At 38.1% G+C, this 26338-nt stretch overlaps 7 protein-coding genes across 9 annotated transcripts; 3 read left to right on the top strand and 4 right to left on the bottom strand.

Moving 5' to 3' along the window:
- The first annotated feature begins 1959 nt into the window (after positions 1–1959).
- Positions 1960–5120, top strand: LOC106370550 (cytochrome P450 724B1-like). The gene is made up of 9 exons (XM_013810546.3): positions 1960–2191; positions 2543–2867; positions 2964–3116; positions 3380–3631; positions 3751–3837; positions 4075–4153; positions 4242–4348; positions 4441–4562; positions 4860–5120. The coding sequence occupies exons 1-9, from the start codon at positions 1983–1985 to the stop codon at positions 4948–4950; spliced, it is 1425 nt and encodes a 474-aa protein (XP_013666000.2). The 5' UTR covers positions 1960–1982; the 3' UTR covers positions 4951–5120.
- Positions 5121–5284: 164 nt separating this feature from the next.
- Positions 5285–6121, bottom strand: BNAA10G19310D. Its single transcript, XM_013812223.3, has 2 exons — positions 5914–6121; positions 5285–5782 (listed from the first exon to the last, which is right to left on the bottom strand). The coding sequence occupies exons 1-2, from the start codon at positions 6015–6017 to the stop codon at positions 5485–5487; spliced, it is 402 nt and encodes a 133-aa protein (XP_013667677.1). The 5' UTR covers positions 6018–6121; the 3' UTR covers positions 5285–5484.
- A 376-nt stretch (positions 6122–6497) lies between these two features.
- On the bottom strand, positions 6498–13250 carry LOC106372094 (E3 ubiquitin-protein ligase RGLG2). Of its 3 annotated transcripts, XM_048742315.1 has the most exons (10): positions 13164–13250; positions 8999–9052; positions 8504–8860; positions 8050–8389; positions 7798–7975; positions 7616–7721; positions 7401–7528; positions 7146–7335; positions 7012–7068; positions 6498–6904 (listed from the first exon to the last, which is right to left on the bottom strand). In XM_048742315.1, exons 3-10 carry the CDS (start codon positions 8822–8824, stop codon positions 6824–6826), a joined length of 1401 nt encoding a protein of 466 aa, XP_048598272.1. In that variant the 5' UTR covers positions 8825–8860; positions 8999–9052; positions 13164–13250; the 3' UTR covers positions 6498–6823. The 3 variants fall into 3 exon arrangements, with proteins under 3 accessions (XP_048598272.1, XP_013667674.1, XP_013667675.1); XM_013812220.3 differs by lacking the exons at positions 8999–9052; positions 13164–13250 and adding an exon at positions 9322–10005; XM_013812221.3 differs by lacking the exon at positions 13164–13250 and having other exon boundaries at positions 8944–9069.
- LOC106372098 (GDSL esterase/lipase At5g14450) lies at positions 10902–12692 on the top strand. The gene is made up of 5 exons (XM_013812225.3): positions 10902–11270; positions 11358–11567; positions 11656–11828; positions 11910–12183; positions 12273–12692. Exons 1-5 carry the CDS (start codon positions 11006–11008, stop codon positions 12518–12520), a joined length of 1170 nt encoding a protein of 389 aa, XP_013667679.2. The 5' UTR covers positions 10902–11005; the 3' UTR covers positions 12521–12692.
- LOC106372097 lies at positions 12489–14987 on the bottom strand. The gene is made up of 9 exons (XM_013812224.3): positions 13978–14987; positions 13845–13900; positions 13698–13780; positions 13535–13613; positions 13340–13450; positions 13141–13250; positions 12972–13055; positions 12860–12897; positions 12489–12776 (listed from the first exon to the last, which is right to left on the bottom strand). Exons 1-9 carry the CDS (start codon positions 14912–14914, stop codon positions 12706–12708), a joined length of 1569 nt encoding a protein of 522 aa, XP_013667678.1. The 5' UTR covers positions 14915–14987; the 3' UTR covers positions 12489–12705.
- A 363-nt stretch (positions 14988–15350) lies between these two features.
- LOC106372099 (probable glucuronokinase 2) lies at positions 15351–18432 on the bottom strand. Its single transcript, XM_013812226.3, has 6 exons — positions 18151–18432; positions 17798–17947; positions 17533–17724; positions 17325–17441; positions 15824–15984; positions 15351–15738 (listed from the first exon to the last, which is right to left on the bottom strand). The coding sequence occupies exons 1-6, from the start codon at positions 18388–18390 to the stop codon at positions 15492–15494; spliced, it is 1107 nt and encodes a 368-aa protein (XP_013667680.1). The 5' UTR covers positions 18391–18432; the 3' UTR covers positions 15351–15491.
- Positions 18433–21316: 2884 nt separating this feature from the next.
- Positions 21317–23309, top strand: LOC106372100. The gene is made up of 2 exons (XM_013812228.3): positions 21317–21579; positions 21979–23309. The coding sequence occupies exons 1-2, from the start codon at positions 21517–21519 to the stop codon at positions 23077–23079; spliced, it is 1164 nt and encodes a 387-aa protein (XP_013667682.1). The 5' UTR covers positions 21317–21516; the 3' UTR covers positions 23080–23309.
- Positions 23310–26338: the final 3029 nt, after the last annotated feature.

The raw sequence follows: 26338 nt of genomic DNA, 5'->3' as shown, positions 1-26338 counted from the left end.
CGTCGGGTCAAGCCATTAATGTGGACAAATCATCCATCACTTTCTCCCGAAGAACACCACCTGAGCTTAAGTGTGTGGTAAAGGATTTATTGAAAATTCAACAGGAGGGAGGGGTCGGGAAGTACTTAGGCCTCCCGGAACACTTCGGTAGAAGGAAGCGAGACATGTTCTCATCCATCGTCGATAGAATCAAACAAAAAGCAAGCTCATGGTCCACCAGATATCTCTCTACGGCAGGGAAGATAGTTCTACTCCAAAGTGTGTTGTCTCCTATACCCTCCCATGCTATGACCTGTTTCGAGCTTCCGGTTTCGTTGATCAAACGAATCCAATCAGCGGTCACTCGCTTCTGGTGGGACGACAGTTCGGGAAAAAGGAAAATGGCATGGATCGCCTGGTCGGATCTAACCAAGCCCAAGGCTCTTGGCGGCCTTGGTTTCCGAGACTTCCAAAGATACAACGAAGCCGCCCTTGCAAAACTGAGCTGGAGATTATTCGAAAAACCAGACTCTCTTCTGGGTAGAACGCTGAAAGGTAAGTATTATTCGAATGGAGATATACTTACTTGTGAGGTAGGCTCTGCGGCGTCGCATGGATGGCGAAGCGTCTTAGTTGGCCGAGACTTACTGGTGAAGAATTTAGGCTGGGTGGTGGGAAACGGAATAGACATTAATATCTGGGATGATCCTTGGCTCGATCTCTCCACCCAGAAGCGCCCTTACGGGCCAGCACCGGAAGCTCTCGTTAACCTCACAGTGGCGGACCTGCGCTTAAGTTTTGACGGCGAGTGGGACTTAGAGAAAGTAAGGCGGATCCTCCCCCAGTATGAGGACGATATCCTGTCCCTTAAACCAAGTGTCTTTAATGCGGCTGACAAGTTAGTCTGGTTGGGAACAAAAACAGGAAGCTACTCCACCAAGTCTGGATACTACTTTGCGACCGCACTTGAGGAAAATACAGGGGAACCAATCCCCTTAATCCAAGCACGCTGGCACAAGAATGTGTGGAATTTAAAAGTTCCACCAAAGATTAAAACTTTCGCCTGGAAAATCCTCAGAGGAGCATTGCCTGTAGGAGAACGCCTCGTCGAGAGACACATTGATATTGACCCCCGTTGTAAACGCTGTGGAGCTTCGGAATCTATTATTCATCTACTCTTTCATTGTCCTTTTGCCCAACAGGTCTGGCTAGCTGCCCCTTTTGTCACAGGCTTTGATCCTAGAGGAATAGTAGATTTAGAAGAGAGATGGACAGCTCTATCCGTAAAGCCTTGCCTACCACCAATTGGTCTTGTATCCAGCCCCATCTTTCCATGGATCCTCTGGATCATATGGAAGGAACGCAACAGATTCGTCTTCAGCGGGAATTCAAATTCACCTTCAGAAACGCTCACACTCGCAATCAAATCGGCAAAAGAATGGGAACAAGCACAAGATAATGAGAAGGTGTCTTCTACACATATGGCGGCGGTACCAGCGAGCAGCTTTGTCTCTGAGCCTACAGTTGTGATTCGTACTGACGCTGCATGGCGAAAGGATGATAAGATAGCGGGACTTGGGTGGACAGTGCAATTATCATCGACCCTGAAACAAGAGAAGAAAGTGACGCGGAATGTTGCTTCCCCGTTAATGGCGGAAGGGCTGGCCATTAGAGAAGCACTTTTATCCTGTCGCTCTCTTGATCTCCCTGGTTGCCGACTGGAATCTGACTCGGCTCAACTGATAAAAGCTATAAACCACCAGGAATCCTTGTCGGAGCTCCATGGGGTACTTGCAGACATAGCCAACCTTTGTGGTTCTCCATCTTTTTCTGTATCTTTCTCTTGGATTCCTAGAAACCAAAATGTGGTTGCTGATGCTCTTGCAAAAGAGGCACTTTGTATGGATGAAGCTTTTATGCCTCTCACCTAACTCTTCCTTATTATAATTAATGATAGTTGTGTTCAAAAAAAAAAAAAAAAGATCAGTCTAATTAGAAAGACAATGCTGGTCTTCATCTTTTTTGCGTTTGGATTTGTCTTTCTCTCTATTTTGATTCTTCACAAATTAGTATCTAAGCAAAATGAAACAACAGATCATCACTCATCTCTAAGTGGTAGCATGGGATGGCCGTTTATTGGAGAAACTATTTCTTTCTTCAAGCCTCATAGATCAGACTCCATAGGCACATTCTTGCAACAACATGTTTCACGGTAATAATTCTTTACTCGATCGTTTTGTTTATATGATTTGTCCCGAAAAACATATATAGCTACTTTCTGTCAACAAATATATAACTACTTATATCGAAGAACATCTTTATTTTAATATTCATAGAAATACGAAAAAATCTATTTGAATTTTTTTGTTTTTTTTTTGCTTAAAGCTATTTGAAATTTGCATATATGACATTCTTATATTCGACTGTTTTATTTTGTTGTTGTTGGTATATGTAAATCCCTTAAATACATTATTTACCGTTATTTAAAGCAACGCAACATAATACTTCTACTAAAACAATAACCTAAATGGAGATAATTTTTAAATTTTGAATATGTTTTCAGGTATGGAAAAGTATTCAAGTCAAATATATGTGGTGGTAAAGCCATAGTCTCATGTGAACAAGAACTGAACATGTTCATACTTCAAAACGAAGGGAAGTTATTTACATCAGATTATCCAAAAGCGATGCATGACATTCTCGGCGAATATTCCCTCTTATTAGTCACTGGAGAAGTTCACAGGAAACTAAAAAATGTTATCATTAGCTTCATCAATCTTACAAAGTCGAAACCTGAGTTTCTTCTCTGCGCAGAGAATCTCTCCATCTCGATGCTAGCGTCATGGAAAAATTGCCGAGAAATCGAATTCCATAACGAAGCTAAAATGGTAATTAATTTATTATATATAGTACTTAGTCATCACAAAACTTAATTAGCCCATCTTTTATAATTGGAATATCTTTATTGGGGTTGAGTCGTACAGTTTACTCTTAGTGTTATGGTAAACCAACTCTTGAGCATCAAACCAGAAGACCCCGCAAGACGTTATGTATTGCAAGATTTTTTATCTTATATGAAAGGGTTTATATCATTACCAGTGCCGCTTCCAGGAACGGCTTATACAGACGCAATTAAGGTTAGATCCTATTCCTAATACATTAAAATTTCCCAGACAGTAGGAAAAAAGCCGAGCTACTAATTGTATTTTAATTTTGAGCAGTAAGATTTTCAGTTTCTCTAACACATTTTATAAGAATTATAACATGTAGATCAACTTTATAGGGTTTTGTACTTCTGTTATATCCATTTTTGGCTAAAAGCTATATCCAGATATATCAGAACCTATATCTAATTTATACATATAATATGTAGTTTTAAATCATTTTTACTGTTTGCTAGGCAAGGAAGAGATTGTCCGCGAGGGTTATGGAGATGATCAAATCAAGAGAAAATAAAGAAGAAGAGATGAATAAAGCATTACGAGAAGAAGATTTTCTAGATGTGATAATGTCAAATGAGGATCTAAACTATAAAGAGAAAGTTAGCATTGTACTAGACATTTTGCTTGGGGGCTTTGAAACAAGTGCAACTCTTCTTTCCTTGGTTGTCTATTTTCTTGCTAAATCTCCAAGTCTCCTTCAAAAACTCAAGGTTTAATTATTATACATCTTCTACTTATATATATATATATATTTGAACAAAAAGAAAATTTGAACAAAAAAAAATAATATACATATACATATCTAATATATTTATGTGAACGTGTACAGGAAGAACATGAAGCCATTAGAGCCAAGAAAGGAGATGGCGAACTCTTGAACTGGGAAGATTATCAGAAGATGGAATTCACCCAATGTGTATGGTTCCATTTCCATAAGCCGGTTCCATCTATTATTTGTTTTTTTTTCTTGGGTTCAAAACTGTTTTGGTGACCAGGTTAACAAAACAGAAAAATCTATACTACTTTACAAATTACAATCGTAAGATTATATTCTTTGTTTTTATATTCAGAGTGTCTTTATTTTTATTTTTTTGAATATGTTGATTTTATATATACACTATACGTCATGAAGTTAATTGGATCGTATTTACAGGCCATGTCTGAAGCACTGCGATGTGGAAATATTGTCAAGACGGTCCATAGAAAAGCTACTCACGACATTAAATTCAAAGGTTAGCTAATTTCGATCATCATATATAAAACTTATACTATTTAGAAGCACATATATATTCAGTAAATTAATGTTAATATAATACGCAGAATATGTGATTCCAAAGGGATGGAAGGTGTTTCCTATTTTCACAGCAGTACATCTTGATCCATCTCTCCATGAAAATCCTTTTGAATTCAATCCCATGAGATGGACCGTAAGTAAAATATTTGAAAATGGATACATTCATATGAGAAGGGGAAAAATGGAAATAAGAAACCTTTTTTTTTTTGAAAATTATATAAATAGGATAAGGCCAAGATGAACAGAAAAACGACGGCGTTTGGAGGAGGAGTAAGAGTGTGTCCTGGTGGTGAACTTGGAAAACTCCAAATTGCTTTTTTCCTTCATCATCTTGTCCTATCTTACAGGTAAGTCTCAGTCTAAATCAATCTTTTTATTTTGACTAATTAATTGGACTATGCGTTATCAGACACAGTCATCTATTTAACTTTTGGGATTTTGTCATGTTTAGAAATGTATTTTAACATTTAAATTTCGAAAAATCTCATCAACTTCTGATTGTTTAAATTGACTTTGCATGGTTTCAGTTACTTCACTGATTGATACATCTGCGTTGCAAACATGTGTGTGTTTATCGTGTCGTAGATGTTGATCTTGATGTTTGACACCTCTACTTAACCTTCATAAAAATTTCGTATTGGTAGGTGGCAAACAAAGTCAGATGAAATGCCAATAGCGCATCCTTACGTGGAGTTTAAGAGAGGCATGCTTTTGGAGATCGACCCAACAAGTTAATGAACATTATATAACTGCTTTAATAAGGAATCCATCTTCTTCTTTTTTGATCAACCAAGGAATCCATCGTAGATGTAACTTTAATGTAACTTTAAAACAATTAAAAAGTCCAGTGTTTCAACAACATTGACTTAATTTTTGTTAGATGTTATTGCTTCCGTCATTTCCAAGTACTGTCTCTAGTCATAGAGTTCTGTATATTGATTAGCTTAGTGTTGCCATCTTGAGATTTTGACACAAAATGAGTAATTTGCCGAAAACAAAATTAAATCAGTGAGTTCAAATATTTGCTTATGTATATGACCTTTTGTATAAATAATTAAATACAATTAAATATTAAAACATTTGTCGATTTCAACTACTTTAATTCCATCATATTACATAAGTTTTTTACTTTACATTCCCGTTGAAATAGTTACAGACCAGACACATGATCAAATGTAATTAAAAATAGAGAATCATAACTCATAACCATAGTCTCTTATCTCGAAATGGATATATAATTGATGTTTTTTTTTCTTTCATACGTCTTCTTTACATAAGAACTCTAGGAAGAGATACTTTAGAGGGAGGTAAGTTACCATTTTGAACTTGAAAAGATCGGTCGAAGACATACTTAGTGTTAAGAGAAGAAGGATTAACTTGCATGAACAGGTAATTACCAGCAAAGAGATCACCAAAGTGTGATTGACTCTCCTTCAACCTCTTCAATATTTTTAAAACTCCAATTTTAACCTTACTGGCTTTCTTCCTCACAAATCCCCTAAATCTCCGAATCTTAACTCTAACCCTGATCCTCCTCCTTCCTCTCAGTGACAACACTCTCTTTAACCTATACAAGAAAGTCATATTACAAAAAATTCTTTCATGCAATACTTCTATATATAAGATCATAGAATTGTGATGATGATTGTGTGAATACTCAATATTACATTGATATTCATCAAAACAATTAATCTGAACCTGTATGGATATGATGACGATCTTCTTGTTGTTTCGTCGAAGACATCATCTTCTAGAGAAAGCCTCTTGTAAGGGAGATTGGTGATCTTGGGAGAAGAAGCCATGGAAATTAGATCAAAATGGTGATATTAGTCTCGTAGAGTTCGAGGGATGTATATCACACATTAACTATATGAGTTGTCATTACTGTTGATGTTTCAATGTGTATAGTTGGTGGGTCGATTTATGATAAGTGGTTAGGTTGTGTGTACATGAATTTAATGCGATACCTCAAATCCCTGCAATAAATAATTTTTATGTTATTCAAAGTAGTGATAATGGATGAGAATATATCACATGATTTATACAAATCTACATTCAGGATCTAATGCCACTAATATGAAAATCGGTGTAAAACATCAGTTGCATCAAACGCACATAATTTATATAATGTAAGATGGATAACGAAACTTGCACATGTTTTCTTTGTTAGGCAAGCAAAACAAGAGTACAAGCTTAAACGATCTTGTTTGATTAATAATCCCACCTTTTTCAGGACAGCATGTGATTCATTCACTATATAGCTAACACGGAGGCTCGTTATATGCAAGAAAAAGTAGGTGGATAAGTGTAAACCGTCACTACAATCAATTTCAAGAATCAAATTTATCAGAAACAATCACCAAAAGAGCAGAAAACAAAACGATGGTAGACTTAGGACTACACACTGACAACAACATTTACTCCAAGCAAAGAAGAATGAAAGAATTCAAAGATCAAAGTTAGGAAAGTGAATCAACGAACAAACTAACGTATTACTTTTCTTTTTACAGAAAGAAGATCCCATCTTTCTCGGTGGAGGAAGCTCAGTGATTACATCCCCAAAAGAAACTGTAAGAAGGTTGTGGATCTTGGTCTACTTGCTTGAAGGCTAGTAGAGCTTTATTCTTGTGTGGATTGGTGCACGGCAAATGGGACACATTTGAAGATCCGGTCCACACTCGCAGCATGTCTTGTATCAAAACAAAAAAACAAAGTTCAAAGTTCAATTCCATGTTACAATCTATTCAGTAGTAGAAGAAGAAGAAAAATTAATATTGTGCGTTGTAGAGGATTTACCTGATGGCCACAACCAAAGGCCATGTCTTTAGGGTTGCTCAGACAAATCGGACATAGCTGTTACACAGAACCAATAACATGTAAGTTTCAAACTTTTTCACAGCCATTTCAAAAAAGATTTTTTGGAAGCATACTTGGTTATCAGAAGCAGAGGTTGTAGTAGCTGGCGGTGCAGGACTAGACCTTACTGGATAGCTTTCAGTTGGATAAGGAGGTACACTCGGATTGAAACTTGAAACACGAGGAGTAGCCTTTGGCTTGTTGTATCCACCATGCATTGGAGGTGGAAGAGGGAATCGTTCCGGTATATACCCATTCCTTCTTCTGCAAGAAAACTTCGTGAGTAAAACCTTGAAGCCAAGATAAAAGATAATGTTTTGGGGGTTTACCCTAGAAGGTTAAGCTCTAATGTCGCCTTGTATTGTTGAGGAATCTCCATGAGAGCAGAAAGAGCAAACTCTGTTTCTTTAAAGGACTGAGCTTTGTTCTTTGACATTATCTCTGTGAAGTTCACAAACTATAAACAGAAAAAAAAAATCATATCAAAAAGATTGAAAACAACTTTGAATCTTTAAATCTTTAGAGCTTTAAAGTAGTAACATACTTGGAAGTTATCAAAAGCTCTGGAGGGAATGTTGTCGTCAAACTCCCTCATCATGTCCCATGGTCCATCACCAACCCCAACTAAGACTATTGATAGAGGAAGCTTACTGCCATAGACAAAGAAACCAAATCATAAAGACACAAAGAGAGAACAAAGTGAGAAGATCAGAGAATGTTCCAAACCTTGCTTGCACGATAGCATCCACAGTCTTCTGTTCTTGCGGACTTAACTGCCCATTTTCAGTGTCAACACTTCTGGTAACCTGCCCGTCTGCTATTATCACTAAGACGTGATACTGGCCGCCACTCTGCTCGACAATGGTCATGGCCATATCAATGATCGGAGCAAATGAGGTTGGACCTGAAACATTAACGGTTTAAGAGCTTAGTTAACGTTTAATAAAACTAAGCTCAAATCTAGAGAGAGAGAGAGACCTGCTAGCTTAAGCTGAGGGACAATCTCTTTATACCGACCAAGCACTTCCTCAAACCCATTACAGAACCTATCATCAGGATTGAAACTAAACACGTCTTGATCATGTGTCGACGCATCTCCAAAACCGTAACATGGAATCAAGTTGTCTTCGTCAAAGGCGGCTAAGGTTCTTCCTATGATGGTTATCGCTTGTTCATAAGGATTGGGACTGTTGCCTATGAAGTGTAGGCTTTTCCTATTAAAGGACCTGGCTCCTGTCCATTCATTGCTCTTGGTGAAATCAATACCAACAATGAGATTAGAAGATTCTAGACCAGCACCTGCAAGAGCCTCCGTCACCTAAATGAAACAGAACAATAATGTGAAACTTTTCTGTCAAAAAAAAAACATAAGACACTACTGCTTTGTGATCATCATCAAGAAAGCAAACTAGATTCCTTATTCTCAGCTCACCTGCTCTAAAGAGGAGTACTCATCAGAGATTTTGGAGTACTTCCGCTCCAACCTCTTCTTATTATTGCCAAAGCTTTGAGAAGGCGGAGGTTGAGAATAAGGCTGAGTGGTGTATGAAGGTGAAGGAGGAGGGTGTGTATACTCAGGAGGTGGAGGAGCATAGGAAGGTGTAGGAGGATAGGTATAGCTATCAGGACCGTATTGAGGATAGCTTTGATGAGAAGCCCATGAAGAAGAAGATGCTGCTGAAGGTGAAGAAGCTGACCTAGACGATGATGAAGACTCCTGTCTCCAATTCTCCTTTGAGTTCCCTGTCCCCATCAGACAACTAAACCACTTTGATTCAATTCAGTAAACCTACAAAACAAAAAGATTAGGTATTTAGAGTATATTCAAGAAACCCAGAAGAAAATGCAGAAACTTGGGTGCAGGAACCTAACTCGTGTAAAAAAAGGCGAAAGCTTTGATCTTAGGACAGGTGTTGAATTATCTAACCGCTTAAGAAAATGAAGGTTGGTGGTCTTCTTTTATAGAGAAAGGAGATTCAATTCAATCACGTCTCCCTCATAGACTGAGCAAACAAACCAATAAAAACGATGACTTTCTAGATTTAGATAAAAAAGTCTAACTTGAACGAAACTTGCTGCAATACTCTAACCCCCCAGAATTAGTATAAAATGGAAAATCTACTTTTCTGACAAATCTACGAGCGTTCCAATTAGTTGTTTCCACGAATTAAACATAGATACGATGGTGAATCGCCCGACATTCGGTGGAGGAAGAGTGTAGTGATAAGAGAGGATAGATAAAGTGTCTACCTTTTTGAATTTTGAGGAGGAACAAGCAGAAGCAGCAGAGTTCTGCCTTTTCTTCTTCTAAAGCAGTTTCACTTTCTTCTCTCTGCTGTTTTCGGATTTGTTTCTATCAAATCATTAAGAGAATCAAATTTCTTTTTTTTTTCTTTAAAATAATCTCGCTAATGGCAGTTAATTTATAATTATCACTTTGGTTAATATTATTATTAACTCTTCCAACTTAATATAAAGTCCAAACAAAGCCTAAAAACAAATAATAAAGTTGACAATTTTTTCGACTGCTTTCAATTTTTAAATTACAAATAGGTAAATACTTTAAACAAACTTATTGTTTTTCTTGAGTGATAAATATAGATTATAATGGCTACAGCTAATCAGGATCTAAATATTGCAAACCTTCAGAATTATTAATCATAATAAGAAAAATCATTTTTAAGAACACTGCTTGGTTTTTGGAAAAATTTAGAAGTTAGTGATAACAACAACTGCAAAAATCTCTTTGTGAATTGTGAAAGAAAGAAATGGATGATAATAAGAAGTTTCCGTCCACATAACAATCCTATCTATCTTCTCTTCTGTACTTTTAGTTCTTTCGTGTCGCTGCCGTCTATTGCTTTATTCTTTTCGTTATTGCTTGATATAGGGTATTGACTTTTGTGTTTAATTCTCATTTTTTCTCTTTTGTTTTGGTCGTCGGATTATGAAAATGTTTATAATTCTCAAATTAACTTGGTATTAATGTCAATACAACACTTTATTGTTTCCTTTGGAGAGCAGACACGACACGTGAAAATTAAATGGACTGACTTCAATTCACGAAGCTTCGTTACCCCGTGAATTATGCAACTCTCTTTTTTCGCTGTTGGACCGTTCTTTCAAGAAGCAAAGCAAGATGTACGTGGAATGCACTGTTAATAAACCAAATAATCAGAGGATAACAATAAATATCCAAACCCGAACCGAAATCATCGGTTACACTGGCCGAAAAGCTGAACCTATGTAAATTCGAAAAGAGTGGTCACCTGGTCCGAATAATGGTTATCTTAAAAGTTGGTCTTGGGCCGAAATACATTATGGTCTCAAATCCCCCTAAAAGGAAGAAAAGTATAGAAAAAGAAACATATATAAAGCCCAATGGATTACAAACAAAATGTAAAATATAGAATTACAGGCCCATTAAATTTTAACCGCGTCTTTTTATATTAACTAACATTCGTAGTCCTTTGACTGATCTCGTGGGAATCTACTGTCGCTCGCACGCACTGTTCACACAATCACACTACCTTCTCTTCACCGGCAGCTGATTTAACGGGACAGATCAAGAAACATGTGCTGTTTTTACGGTTTAAAATAGTTGGTGCATTTCTTAATTATCTAAAGTCGTCGAAAATATTTATGGTTTTGAGGTAAATTGAAAGGTACCGACAATGATAACCGTTAGCGCGCCTTTTCTGGCTTCCAACTACAGCACAGCTCATGACTGTTCGAACTGTGGTCCGGTTCAACTCTCAAGACACGTTTATCCTTTTTTTTTTCTATACTTCTGTCCTTTTCATAACAAGACAAAATCATTTTTTGTTCCGAACCCATTTTCAGACAAATCTAAAACTGAAAGCCTTTATAACCAAGACACTGGAGAGAGGCGCAGAGTGTAAAGAAGTGACAGTCTCCCTCTCTCTCTACCACGATGAAGAGCGGTCTTGAAAGGGCACGGTTTATGGTATCTTCTGCTGTCTCTACATGGCTTCTTCTCTGTCTCCTAACAGTGACAACAGCTGCTCCAGTTCAGCGTACGTGTACGTTTCCAGCGATTTACAACTTCGGAGACTCTAACTCCGACACTGGAGGAATCTCCGCCGCTTTCGAGCCCATTAGAGCTCCTTACGGTCAAGGTTTCTTCCACAAACCCGCTGGACGAGACTCAGATGGTCGCCTCACCATTGATTTCATAGGTAAAAAAAAAGTTTACATAGAAAAACAGAGCTTCCAAAACCTAAACTATTGATTTGACTATTGATTTATGATTCGTTGTTTCGTAGCTGAGCGTGTGGGACTACCGTACTTGAGCGCATACCTAAACTCGCTAGGATCGAACTTCAGACATGGAGCTAACTTTGCAACAGGTGGATCAACAATAAGAAGACAGAACGAAACTATCTTTCAATATGGGATCAGCCCGTTCTCTCTCGATATGCAGATTGCTCAGTTTGATCAGTTCAAATCAAGATCTGCAGAGCTGTTCTCACAAAGTCAGTTGCTTTCTTTTCTTTAAAGCTCTCTGTTATCTTGTCACAGTCACATGATGATAATGACTTGTGTCGTCTGTTTGTTTCTCAGTTAAGATTAGATCTGAAAGAGAGAAGCTTCCAAGACAGGAAGAGTTTGCAAAGGCTCTGTATACTTTTGATATTGGGCAGAATGATCTCTCTGTCGGTTTCAGGACAATGAGCGTCGATCAACTCAAGGCGACAATACCAGACATTGTCAGCCACTTAGCCTCTGCTGTTCGGGTTAGATTCTGAAAGAGTATGCAATGTTCTTCTCTCTGCCTTTGATCTGCTTCTGAATAACGCTTTTATGATTGCTCACAGAACATATATCAGCAAGGAGGAAGAACATTTTGGATACACAACACAGGCCCTTTCGGTTGTCTACCAGTAAACATGTTTTACATGGGCACTCCTGCGCCTGGCTACTTGGACAAATCCGGCTGCGTGAAGGCACAGAACGAAATGGCGATGGAGTTCAACAGAAAGCTCAAGGAAACAGTCATTAACCTAAGAAAAGAACTCACCAGAGCAGCCATCACTTATGTTGATGTCTACTCAGCCAAATACGAAATGATGAGCAATCCTAAGAGACTAGGTTCACAAGAACCCTTCTCAACGCAAATCCAATTTGTTGCGATCTACATATATTCTTAAAAGTTGTGAACTTTGTTCTTGTTTTTGCAGGATTTGCAAATCCATTGAAGGTATGTTGCGGCTACCATGAGAAGTATGACCACATCTGGTGCGGAACTAAAGGGAAAGTGAACAATACCGAAATCTACGGTGCCCCATGCCGTAACCCGGGATCGGCTGTGAGCTGGGATGGAGTTCACTACACCGAAGCTGCAAACAAGCATGTGGCTGACCGTACTCTTAGCGGATTGCTCACAGACCCTCCAGTTCCAATAACTCGAGCTTGTTATAGACAGTGAGATTTAGTACACAAGAGCTTGAAAAGTAGTTTGAACCAAAATAAAGATTTGGGTCTTAGATAGACTCTTAGCCAATAATAATGTAAGCTTTTAAAAGAACAAACAATGATCTATGTAAGCCTGTGTAAACCTTTGTTTGTCGTTTAAAAGAATCCTCCGTTGATGGATCTTCTACTCGTTTTCTTCTAGAAGTAGTTTTTGGTGATTGCTGCTTCTAACTCATTGAACTCCCAAGCATCGTTAGCAGAATATTCACCTGAACCCCATAGAAGAAAACAGTAAGAGTGAATTACTCTTCACTGAAGACCAAATTGATACGCGGACAATAAAAGAACGTACCGATTGAGTCTCGCCGGAGAGCAGTGAGGTGAGCACAACTGCAGCAAAAAGAAATGATATTTAGTAACTTTTTGGATGTGTTAGGTATCAACAATGGTGAAACTTTTTTTACCTTCCAAGAGCTTTAGCAAGATCTGCGCAGAGAGATCTTATGTATGTACCCTTAGAGCATACAACCCGGAAGATCAGATTTTGTCTGCAAAAAGATGAACGAGAGATCTTTAGTGAGACCAATACATGAACACTGTATTCAAATTGTTTATGCTCTAAATGAATTAAACCTGTCATCTAAACTGCGTTCAATGTCAAACTGAAAAATAGAGATTCGTCTGGGAGAAAGCTCTACGGTTTCACCTCTTCTTGCCTTGTCATACATCTTCTCACCTCCAACCTGAACAGAAACAGCAGTTAAAAAAGTTAGAAAACAATGTAATCCACAATAAGGCACGGTTTTAAACTTTAAGATTCAGCAATGCTCACTTTAATAGCTGAGAACATTGGAGGAACTTGCCATATCTCGCCAAGAAATGATGTCAAAGCTTTCTTAATGTCATCGTCTTTAATATGATCCCAAGGCTCTCGTTGAATCACCTGCATCAATATCACCATTGAGCAAGCAAACTCTAATGAAGAAATGAACTATCACAAACAAGGAAAGGTGTCGTTGAAGTTTACAGGAGAGTCCGCGTCTAAAGTTGAAGTGGCTTCACCAAGACGAAAAACTCCGCTATAACCTTTGATCATACCTTGGTACCTGCAGATACAAAAGGGCCTTTTCAGCTTTGCTTTCTCTAGATCATCACAGAGAGAAACATTTCTGAATTAATTAATCACCAACCTGTCAACCACCTTGGTGGCTTTACCAACACAGACCATTAAGAGACCAGTAGCCATGGGATCAAGTGTCCCAGCATGACCAACCTGACAAATACTAATTAGCTACATTCTCCAAATCTTGGATAGGACAAGGGTTTAAAGCAAGAACCTTTTTCACTTTGACTATTCTTCGTAGCTTACCACAGACAGTGAATGAAGTCCATCCTACAAACAACACCATAACCAAATCAACATAACACATTCCAAGATGCAAAAGAGGGAGAGAGATAGAGACTCCTAACCTTTGGGTTTGTTGACCAAAAGCACTGTACCGTTAGGACCATCCCACCTAGGAGGAAGCTCACCGTTCCTCGTCACAAGAAAAGGCTCTCCATCACCACCACCACCACCACCACTAGCCACACCTCTCTCATTACCTGACTTCGTCAAACCCTTGAAAAACTGCTCCACTTTCTTCTCAGTAACACTCTCCTCTACCACCTTCTCCTTCTCCTTAACCTTCACTTCATCAAAAAACAGCAACTTTTCATCACCATCGTCACTCTCATCAATCCTTTTCTTCCCACCATAAGCTACACTCTTCTTCCCACTAACTTTCACGGACCCATCACCCTTAGGAGACTCTCCAGGCTGCAAGAACGCCTTATCCAATCCCTGATCAGGAAAATACTTCTTCTCCAACTGATACACCATCTTATAATGCTTATCCTTCTCCCACGGATACGCAAACGTATCGTAGAAATACAACTCCTCCTCCCTCTGATGCAACCTATCAAACTCCACCACCTCAGGCTTCAGCTCCACGAATCCTTCATCTGATTTCCTCCTCCCCTCATCCTCGGAATCGGATCCGTACAGCCTCTTCCTCCTCTTGCTATAGTACTTCCTCTTCTCCTTATCCATCTCTGGATCTCCGGAGCCAGGTCGGCCCTTCTCGCGCTCCGAGGCGAGTTTGTTGTCCACCCAGGAATCGAAATCTGGTTCTGCTGGGTCCGGAGAAGTGGATTCGATGGCTCGAGGAGGTCGACGTCGGGGTTGAGAGAGGGAAGACTGTGTGGGGCGGTTGATGATCATGTCGTATTGGAGTGGGTACGGCGTTGAGGAGAAGAAGTAGGGTTTATGGATGATTCTCGGTTTGATTGAGAAGGGGAAGTGAGAGGAGAGAGCCATTCTTGCTGAAGAAGACATTAGTCTGGTGAAGTGTAGAGATTTCGCCATTGGTGAGAGCACGGATAGAGCTCCGGCGATTACCGCCGTACATCGCCAATGAAGATATGATGATTATGTTGAGAAATGAATGAGAAACGACACGATGTTTTCTCTTTAATCGTTGAGACGGCACATTGTCTGCTTGGCTTTCACTAAAGTGTTTGACTTTGGGATTGACTATTCAATTGAGAGTCAATTATTCGGTTTAGTACTGGGTTGATCCATCATACCAGTTTCCCTATTTATTTATGTTTTGGCTTCAAATTTTCATTTGAAACTATTCTATCAAAATCAAAAAAAAATTATAAACATACTGTTAATATTTTAAAAAATAATACTCCCTCCGTTTTTTAAAGTTACATATTCTAGAAAAAAATTTTGTTTTAAAAATATCCATTTTTTACAATTTTAATACATATTTTATTAACTAATTGCAAACTTCAAAAAACTTAATTACCTTAGTTAAATTTTTATTGGCTTAAATTTATTGAAAAAGGATAAACACAAAACATATGTAAATTTATTGTAATCTTTATGACATGGGCTAAGCTCAAGTTCAGACACTGAACTCAACATTCTACAACATTCAGGGCTTCGATAAAGTCTTTAGATCAGAATTGTTGAGACGCGTAGGGACAAGCTTTACCGGCTCAACAATGAATCCAGCTTTCTTACATTCTTCTTTGAGGAGTTTGACCTGAGATGGCCCGTCAGGGCAGAAAGCCACCACAGCTCCCCCGCTTCCAGTGAACTTTGCAGCTGCACCGATCTTACGTGCCACTTCCACCATTTCTATGTTCACAGCTCCCAAACATTCATCTCCAAAGATACTCCTGCAGAGAGAGAGAGAAAATAAGATGACTTGTGTTAGGTTTTGTTTAGTTTTTGAACTGTGTGGTGGGTCTTATTCTTGGTTACCTTCGAAGGTCGAAGTTACGGTTCATGAGTAGTTTGAGCTTGGTGTAATCTTTATTTAGTAATGCAGTTCGACCTTCTTCTGCTAGTTTTGCAATTTCTGCCATTGATGATATTATGAACTCATCACCATCTAACCACTTTCTACGAACCGTGCTATGAACCTGCCATTAAATATAAGCAATGCTCAGACATATAGCAATAAAACAAGAGCTGAAGTAAGCGCGTGCTCCTTCGACTAGGTTCTGGACAACGAGTCGTCTATGGCTTTGGTTCCAGCTTAGCTCGAGTGCTTCCTTCCTGTTCTCCTGCTCTCACGGCCTCTCCCTCGTTGCGCGTATGGTGGTTCGCCACTGCGAGTTTCTCCGGTCTTCCTCCTTGCGGCTGTGCCTCACTGTTTTGATCTTGCTCTATTTGTCGGTCAGTCCTCTGGTTCTCAGAATCTGTACATGGTGAGTCCTCTCCTCCCCGTGTGGTCATTCGGTTTGGTTAGGTGCTCGTGTCTCCATGTTTTGATCACATCATCCCAGCACTGGAACCTTGCGCCTCGGCGTTGTTGTGTTCCTGTGGATGTGTTCTTCCGGCACTGGTTTGGTTGGTCCGGAGAGCTTCCTGTGGACGTGCTAGCTGTCACACGACCCTCTTTTGTATAGGTATTGTCGTTTCAGGTTTGCTTTGCAGCCTGTGTTTGTTGTTTGAAATAAGGCTCGGCTGGCTTGTGGGTGTTTGGTCTCTGGTCTAGCAGTGTGCGTGTTGGAATCAAATTAGGAGGTCTTTAGCAAGCTGTTCTTGGGTGTACCTATCATAAAGGCCTGTTCATCGGGTACGCCAATTTCTACCGGGCTCAGGATCTCGTATTCACTGCGGTTCATCCTTTTGCGGCAAGCGACTAGTACCTACTCTGTTGGTTCCTTCGTGTGGGCTTTTAGCTGGTTGTATCTTCCCCTTCTTGTTCAATTTGAGTTGTTGTTTAGTTAGTGTAGTTGTTTTTATTTTCTGCTTCTTGTTTACTCTGTAATTCTGTCAAAAATTAAAATTGGTAATGATATTTTAACATTTTTACCAAAAAAAAAAAAAACAAGAGCTGAAACTGTATCAATGATAAAAAAAAGTTTCTTAACAAATTAAAATTGAAATTTTAAAACAAATAAAATTTAAACCAATCATAACATGACAAGTCAGCAAAGAAGCTCTTCCACTTTGTTTTGCGTCTCTCAAAGAAGAGATGTCTTTGTTCTCTCTTCACCTTTTTTGTTTTTTTTTTTAATTATTTTTTATCTTTTAGATGGGAAAAGCTTTGGTGAGAGACCACCGATGTTGATGCTCTAAGTAAACCCGTCTTAAGTAAATCTTTAAAAAATCGGATCTGAGCTGAAATATTGGCGTTGGTTGGTCTCTAACTTTTTAAAAATTATATACATAGATATACGCCTCTAAATTAAAAAAAAAAATATAAGGTTTTAAAATATGTTTATAGACCCCAAAATCTCAAATTCTCTCTTACCTTCCCAGAGTCACTAGGATTCTCAGTATAGATGAGATGCAGAGGAGGAAGAAGGTTGATATCCATTATAGTGTAAATTCCATAACCAACTCTATCCATATGCTCCTTACTAAAATCCTTCAGAGCAAAGAAAATTAAAACATGAGGGAAATAGATGAAAAGTTGGAATATAGGGGTTATATAAACAGAGTTGGGAAGATCAGTTAACCATGTGAACAAGACCACCACCATAGACTTGAGCAACACGGTCTTGAAGACCTGCAACAATACCAAGTTCTTTTTCGGCATTAAGAATAAGGTTAGGTCTAACTTCTATCCTTATTAAATGCCTGACACTGTAGAAATCAAGTAGGCAGCTGAGAGTAGCAGATACAATTGCACTAGAACCCGAAAGCCCCGTCTGAAAATAAAAACTTCAGTTAATTAATACATCAAAACACGAGCTCAAACCATAGAAAAACAAGTAGAGAAACCTGTCTGGGGATATTGGTATCATAAGATAGAGTGAAGTTTCTGTCATGAAGATGAATGTCATTATCTTTGCAATAGCTGCGGAATACTTTACATATTGCCATTAGTAACCTTACACCTCCGTAGTACCCTTCACTGTTCAATCGACAAACCTTAGAACCAAAGACACAAGTGTTAGAAACTACTGAACAAAGATCTGAAGGACTAAACATCACATGATAGATTCATTAAACAACATCAAGCAGTCAAAGGACGAAATGAATCCCTGTACTTATAGAACCGGTGCAAAATCAAACCACGTGAAACCTAAAAACAACGCTAACCAATATTTCAAAAGCATTTCATTGGAACGTACGAGATTATCGAGAGAGTCGAAGCGGACAAGGTCATGGTAAGGATGAGGCTTGATCAAGAGATGGTCGGATGGCTCTAGTTTAGCCGACGCCCAAAAATTGCCGATGGTAAAGGATATCGTGCGGCCGAAGTAAACATCGCTAGGGTTTCCCAGAAACCCTATTCTAGCGAACGATCTATGCTCCAACACAGCATTGTTGTTTTCGTCACCGGAACTCGCCGGTTCCGGATTTGGATCCATACTCGCCTATTATGAATTTCAAATGTACGTAGTGAATTTTCTTCAGACTGCGTGCGCGTCTATTTATAGCTTGGTTCTTCACATATGTGGGTCCCGCTTAGTACGTGTTCGGATAACTTTTACACGTCAGGTAATAAGGATCAAAGTCTTTGATAAATTCTTCAGTAACTGATAACTTGAATAGATTCGTTGACCAATAGCTAAATTGGCCTTATCTTAATAAATTATTGGGCCTTCTGAATAATATGGAAGCTATTTACGACGAAGTATTTTTCATGTACATAAAGCTGGAGGACATCTATACAAACCGAATTAGACCGGGGGACATGAACCTTACTTAGTTGTTAGAGATTACACACTCTTTATGTTTCTTACAAAATTATCACTTACACACATTTCACATATATGAAGAAAATAATTAAAATGTATTTATGTTTTACTAATTACATCTTTAACCAATAATGTTTTAAATAATAAATTTATTTATTAAAACCAATGTACTTTACAATTAATATTTAACTGAAAATAAATATAAAATGCATTAAAATTATAAAACGATACTTTTTATACTATAACAAAAAATACCAAAATGACACTTTTTGAGAAATTACATGTTTCCCGCATCTCTATCTTAAGATTCAAAACATGTTAAAATATATTTCAGCTACATTTCGATGCTTTTCCAACCAATTGGATCTAACTCAATAAAGTACTAATAAGTAAACGCAAACGACAAAGTCTTTGGAAAATCCTAAAGGGACAAACATGATACTACAGAATTGGTGGGGTGATCGTGTAGCGTGATGGACCAGGTTCTACTTTACGCGCGTTTTGTAAACGGTGGTCGACCAATGGGTATGATAATAAATTATGAAGATACGTATAACTAGCTATGAAGACGGTTGGATATCTAACTTGTTGGGTCAACAAACACTCTATTCGAGTCTAGGTCTAGAGTTGTTGGATTCTTTTATTTTCAGCCCTACCAATGTTTTGGATTATTCCTTTCACCATGTATGAATATGATATTTTCTTCCTTCTCTTGCTTGTTCCTCCATATTTATATCACGGTTTCATTTATTTTGAGTTAACAATTTTTGGGGTTGAAACAAACAAAGATGTAGTGTTAGTTATATATTAGCATCGTTTGAATGGCTTTTAATCAATGTTATATAAATTTGAGTTTGAAAAAGAAAAGAATGCCACTCGGTATTTACCAAGACAGTACTACTTGGTCACCTCGAACATGTAATATTGACTATCAAGAATTGAGGAGACGAAGACCCAGTTCAAAATTTCAAATTACTATTTATTATTCTTTGACATTGGAAGTTGTCATATATATTAAGCCTCTTTGTAGAATGCTATATGAAAAACAATTTTCTTTCTAGTTATACATATTCAAAATTAAAGATTCTATATTACGGGGACCATGTAATATTATTGACTTGCTAGAATAAAAAAGAGAACGATATATTTTTTTCTTCTTGATAAATGCCAAGCAGTATTTAATACAAAGTAATTTATCATCAGAAAAGTTCATTTTTATATACATTGGTAGATATTATCAAAACAGGTATTTTATAGCATACTATGAATATAAGTCAAAATATCAGTGTTTTTTTTAAAATTCATCACCTCAATAATTATTTATACTGGAATTAGGTATTGATTAAACATTATATGAATAAATTTATTTAGTTTGGTTAAATTATTACCACTGTTAAAAATATATACATAAATAAAAGATAATTAAACATATTGGAAAAGTACTTTGGATAAGATTGAATTTTATTTTCCCATAACCTTTGAAATCATTTCAATTACCACTCCAGTTTGTAAATACAAATTTTTCTACTAATTTTTCGTTTTACAGTTAATAATAAAAATTAACTTTACCAAGAAAAGATTTGTTGACATGTCTGAAATTTTTAGTACTAATTTTTCGTTTTACAGTTAAATCATAAAAAATAATTTTACTGAGAAAAGATTTGTTGACATGTTTGAAATTTTTAGGTCTTAGAGCAAGTGCATCAATAGGACTTTTAGAATGGTCCTTAGAGTATTTAATTAGTTTATGTAGTTTAGGACTTTGGTTAAGGACTTTTGTTAAAATGTTGATTATGGGTGGGACATTTGGTAGGTCCTTAGGTTTAAAATTTTTTTTTAAACTAGTTTTTAAAACTACAAACATTTTGTTAGTGTAAATAGACGGCGACAGCTACGCCGAGAGATACACGGAGAGATGGACGGAGACAGCTACGCCGAGAGATGGACGGAGAGATACACGGAGAGATCGAGGGTGAGAATAGACGGCGAGATGAACGGGAGATCCAGGGAGAGATCGAGGGAGACAGCGACGGAGAGATCCTCGGAGATATCGAGGGAGACACCGACGGAGACAGCGACGGAGACAGCTACGCCGAGAGGTGTTTGATTGGGTTGAAAATCGCCGTCGAGAGAGAGAGAAGAGAGAGGATGAGAATGACTTCGTATCGGATTTTTTTTGAACACAACCCTAATCCGTGCTTCCCCTCCCCCGATGACACGTGGCCTTAAGGACGCGAAATAAAAACTTCTTATTTAACATACGTTTGCTTCGGTTTTATGTTATTTTGATTTATTTTCAATGTTTTAATTTGGAAGGACTTTGGTTAAGGACAGCGATGTTGATGCCCTTAGTCAAAGGTTATATGAGTTGGCAAATGTCATAATAATCGACAGATCAGCACGGAAGAAAAAGATAATGACCGTGGGATCAGTATCTAAGGCCCGCTTATAGTAACATCAAAGGGATGAAATTGTTCGTATATTCTTTAAAAGCTAATAAAATATTCCCACATTAATGAATTGTCCATAAAAAAGTAATAAATTCCAGCAGTTTTGGGAATATATATAAACCGAAAAGCATCGAACGGTTCAGATTAATATTAAGAACGTTTATTCGGATATATATTTACTCTCTTGACGCTTATCTATTTTTCTTTTGTTCTTCCTTCTCCCTAATTACTTTTGTTGGTTTTAATTTTAATTTTTTATATATATTCAGAGAAAATTTTGATTTTTTCGGGGTTCGATAATCTTCTTCGCCTGAGAAAACTAAACTCCATTGTGGGTGATAATATCATGTCCGATGGATACTACAATTCTAAGAAGACGGACGATATCTGCGATGATGTTTGCGGACAGGTGAGAGTTTCTGAGTCTTCGCATTAACGATTCTGTTCTGTTTTTTTTTTTCGTTTCCTTGTTTCGCATTAACGAAATCGGGATTCTAATTGGTGGTAATGCGAATTTTTCCGATTCTGATTATACATTAGATGATGTCATAATAGTTCTTAATCTTATAAAATTGTCTTGTCGGAACCGATTGGGGTGATATCTCGATTGTTTATGTTTTGTCTGAAACATATTTGAAGCGAATGTCGAAAGTAAAGTCCTTTTCTTTTTGTCTTCCTTAGGTTTTGTTGTGATCATCGCCAACCATATTGATTATTTGTTTTAGGTTTTGTTTGTTATTTTAATTCTTAATTTTCTGATTTTATGTGAAAAAAAATCTGATTTTTTTTTTTTGTTGTGTGTGTGCAGGATGGTTCTAGAGCAGGGAAGGCCTTTTCAAGGGTGAGATGTATACTACGAGGACTCGATTTCAAGACATACATCTTCTTCTTCACCATCATCCCTTTATTTGTCTTCGGAGTCTATCTACACGGGCAGAAGCTCACATACTTCTTGAGACCGCTCTGGGAATCACCACCTAAGCCATTTCAAACGCTTCCTCATTACTACCATCCCAACGCCTCCATGGAAACGCTCTGCAGCCTCCACGGGTGGAAACACCGCGAGTCTCCAAGACGCGTCTTCGACGCCGTCTTGTTCAGCAACGAAGTCGACATGCTCACCATCCGCTGGAAAGAGCTCTACCCTTACATCACCCAGTTCGTGATCCTCGAGTCCAACTCCACCTTCACCGGTTTACCTAAACCGCTTGTTTTCGCCGCGAACCGGGGGGAGTTCGAGTTCGTGGAGCCGAGGCTGGCGTACGGGAACATCGGAGGAAGGTTCAAGAGAGGCGAGAACCCTTTCGTGGAAGAGGCTTACCAGAGGATCGCGTTGGATCAGCTTATAAGGCTCGCGGGGATCGAAGAAGACGATTTGTTGATCATGTCTGATGTAGATGAGATCCCCAGCGCTCACACCATCGACCTCCTTAGGTGGTGCGATGGTTACCCGCCGGTTCTTCATCTCCAGCTTAAGAACTACTTGTACTCGTTTGAGTATTTCATCGACAGCAAAAGCTGGAGAGCTTCTGTTCATCGGTACAAGCCGGGGAAGACGCGGTACGCTCATTTTCGTCAGGGCGACACGCTTTTGGCAGACTCTGGTTGGCATTGCAGCTTCTGTTTCAGGCGCATCAGCGAGTTTGTGTTCAAGATGAAAGCCTACAGTCACACCGACCGTGTTAGGTTCTCTCATTATCTGAATCCGGAGAGAATACAAGATGTGATATGTAAAGGAACTGATCTGTTCGACATGTTTCCTGAGGAGTATACGTTCAGGGAGATCATCGCGAAGCTAGGTCCGATACCGAGGTCGTATTCAGCTGTTCATCTTCCAGGTCATTTGATCGAAAAGGCTGAGAGTTACAAGTACTTGTTACCTGGGAACTGTTTAAGGGAAAGTGGATGATAAGTGTTTGTGCTTATCAGTCTTTGTAGTGGCTTATTATCAGTAGAGGGAGTGTTGAAAACTGAGGTTGGTACAGTTTATCTGATAAGTGGAGACTCTGGTTTGAGCACATCTCTCTGTGAGGGTATATAACCTTGTCTGGTTTTTTAATACTGACTTTATGTTCCAATTGTGTTCCCATGTTGTTTTTGGGAAGTTTTGAATGGAATAGTCTCTATTTTTTCTCCTTACTTCAAATCTCTTTTCATACTCTCATGTTTAGTCTGTACAATTTACTAGTGACTTTCTTTACATTATCCTCAGATTCTTTCTAATCTCCATTTTTTATTATTGATTTGATCTCCTCTTGATCAGCTTTGTTGGTGCCTGCAAATCCCCAACCAAATAACAAATTTATTACTTTTGAGAATGATCCTCTACTTTCCAACATGTTCAAATAGGGGACTGATAGATAGAAACAAACATGTTTGGATATATATGGTTAAATCCTAGATTAATCTTGCTCGAAATTAGTTCAGAGCAACATGAAGATACATTTAGCTTATAGGTTTTCCCTTATTTTCTTAGTTGTTTGAGCTTTAACAAAGTTTTAGTTTCTTTCTGATGGGGTTCCGTCCTTATGCAAAAAACTCTGTGGCTTAAGTTCGCCCTAGAAAAGCTCTCTGTCCCGATTTTCGAGGCCGCGCCGCAACCGTTCCTCCTCAACGCCGGTCGTGCCCCTGGCCGCCGGCGTCGGGTCCTCTGCTCAGCCTGCTTCTCTTCACCGCTCTCTGCTCTTTCCATCGTCATCTCCAACTTCAATTCTTGTGTCTTCGTCGTCTCTTACGCAATGGTTTCCACGAATCGCTTCACCGTCGCCGTCTCTCATCCTCCGCTCGTCACCGCTCATCCTCTCGTCATCTCTCATCCTCTCAAAGCGAACAGGAGCACCGGATCTAGAACCACCAGATCTGCTCATTTTCTCGGAACCGTGAAGTCTCCGCTTGGTGTACAGCCAGAGCCTCCTCTCCTCCATCACGTCTCATCACCATCTCAACCTTTTGAACCCCTGGTCATATATTCCCTCAGACAGCTTCATCCCAACAGATCTCTTGACGTGAGCTTTCAAAGTTTTGTAATGGGCTTGCGGTTTAGCTCAGGTCTCGATGAGAGCTATGGATTCCAATACGGTAATATTGGAGTTCACTGTCTCAGTTTGATCTCAGTTCGCATCCTCTCATGGAATATCGTCAAGAGCATCGCCCCACCTCTGCCGTCTCGCCTCGTCACTCCATTCCCTTCCGAGATCTGCTGCTACTCCACCGCTAGCTTTACTCATCCGTCGCATCTCAACGCCGATACAGCTTATGGACTCTCCGACATATGTTTTTGGCTGGGCCTAGCCCATTTATTGGTTTGTGAAGGGCTTTTACTAAAGTCCACTCATTCATGGCCCACAAAGAACTTCCCTATGTCGGATGTTATAAAATTGAGACATCGCTCCTCATCTGAAGCATCATGCCGGTCTACGGTTTGTCGTCTTGTCTCGTACAAGGTTCACCTAGCCCCAAGCTGTGACGTTGTACAGGGTTCACCTAGCCCAAGTTTCATGAGTATTAGATTCAAATCTAGGCAAAGGAGGCCTTTCTCTATGGCTTTTAGCTATGTTTCTGGAGTCACTCACCTGTTCTTGCCGCCTATCAGTCCTTATCTTCGACAAAGTTCCATTGAGAACTCGGGACGAGCTCAGCCTCCACTGTTCCAAGACAATTATTTTTTAGTTGAAGCAAAGGAGAGTGTGTCATCACCAGTGTTTGTGTCTGCCAACCGTTTCAAAACCCTCTCAATAGGGCCCCTCATCGTCGGTTTCATATCCCGACTTCAGTATGTTCTTGGAACATCAGTTTCAGGGTCTCAAGTGAAGCATCTTTATGGGTATCTTCACCCCTTTAACACCTCTATCACTCGTATTGTTGTAGTAGTTTTCGTTTATCGTTTGGCCGTCGAGTTTACCTCCGGTTGTAGTTGTTTAATCCTTTTGGATATCTAAGTTTAATATAAGAGTCTCCGTGACAAAAAAAAAAAAAAGTTTCTTTCCGATGATGTCTTTAACTATTTGGGCTTCTTTGGCACATGGATGCTTCATGGATTCCTTCATTTTCAGAATATACACGTTTTTCTCCTTGAGAATGACAAAAATATAAACTCTTCGTATTGCTTTTACACCATATAATTTTACGGAACTCACACGATATACATAACAAAATATTAAATGACAGTAATCTTATAAATATGTATATAAACATGTTTTAAGTATCAAACTGATTTTACTTTTAATTAAGCTGAATAACTAGTTTAATTTTTTAACTGTTATATCAATAAATTTTTACTAGCGATAAAATTGATCTAGAAAGAATGACAATAAATCAATGACAATAAATTATTACTTGTCAAATGAGCCAAAGGTTGATAAAAGTCAGCAAAAATAAGCAAAAATTAAGAAAAATTCATATAAATAATTTTATATACTTCTATCAACCTTTGGCTCAACGTCTCTCGTAACAATAGGTACATCTCTTTGCTTTTCTACCTTCTCTTTCTTGCTTTTGATTTTTTTTGTCATTATTTAAATGTAAAAAATCTTTTAAAAAACCATAAGTTGAAAAACTTGTTTTATTTTAACTAATTTATCAATAATTATTACTAGTGATAAGTTGAAACAAAAATAACAAAAAAGTCAGCAAAAATAAGCAAAAATTGAGAAAAATTCATATAAATATTAAATTTTATCACATTTGCTAATATACTGGTTTTAATTGTATTCACTAAAATTGGGAGATTCCATACATTTGCCTCGTAAAAATGTTTCAAAGTATGTATTTTCCTTGGATAAACTACACATTTATTTAATTTCTTCCAAATTAACTATATGTTTCGTGGATGATGACAATGCACTAAAACAACTTATTTTGAGGAAATATATAAAATTACTTAGTCAAAAAAATTAGATCAGTGATAGTTAATTTATCTTAGTATACTAGTATTATTAATGATGACGTTTTACACTTGTTGTTTTTCTTCTTATTTCTAAGCTAATCTACATTACTACCTGAGATGTGAATAAATAATGGAGATCATGCTTTTGAAAGATATTATACTATATGTTTTGGATACCAATATGTTGGTAGTATTTTTAATGATGGGTAGAACTGTTTATTTCCACTTGCCAGACTTCTAGTGTATAAAAAATATTGCATGTACAAACATGTGGACTAATCTA

This window comes from Brassica napus, chromosome A10 (assembly GCF_020379485.1).
Source record: "Brassica napus cultivar Da-Ae chromosome A10, Da-Ae, whole genome shotgun sequence".
NCBI classification, from domain to species: Eukaryota; Viridiplantae; Streptophyta; class Magnoliopsida; order Brassicales; family Brassicaceae; genus Brassica; species Brassica napus.
The sequence above is the reverse complement of the archived record's forward strand: the minus strand, read 5'-3'. Positions and strand labels throughout refer to the sequence as shown.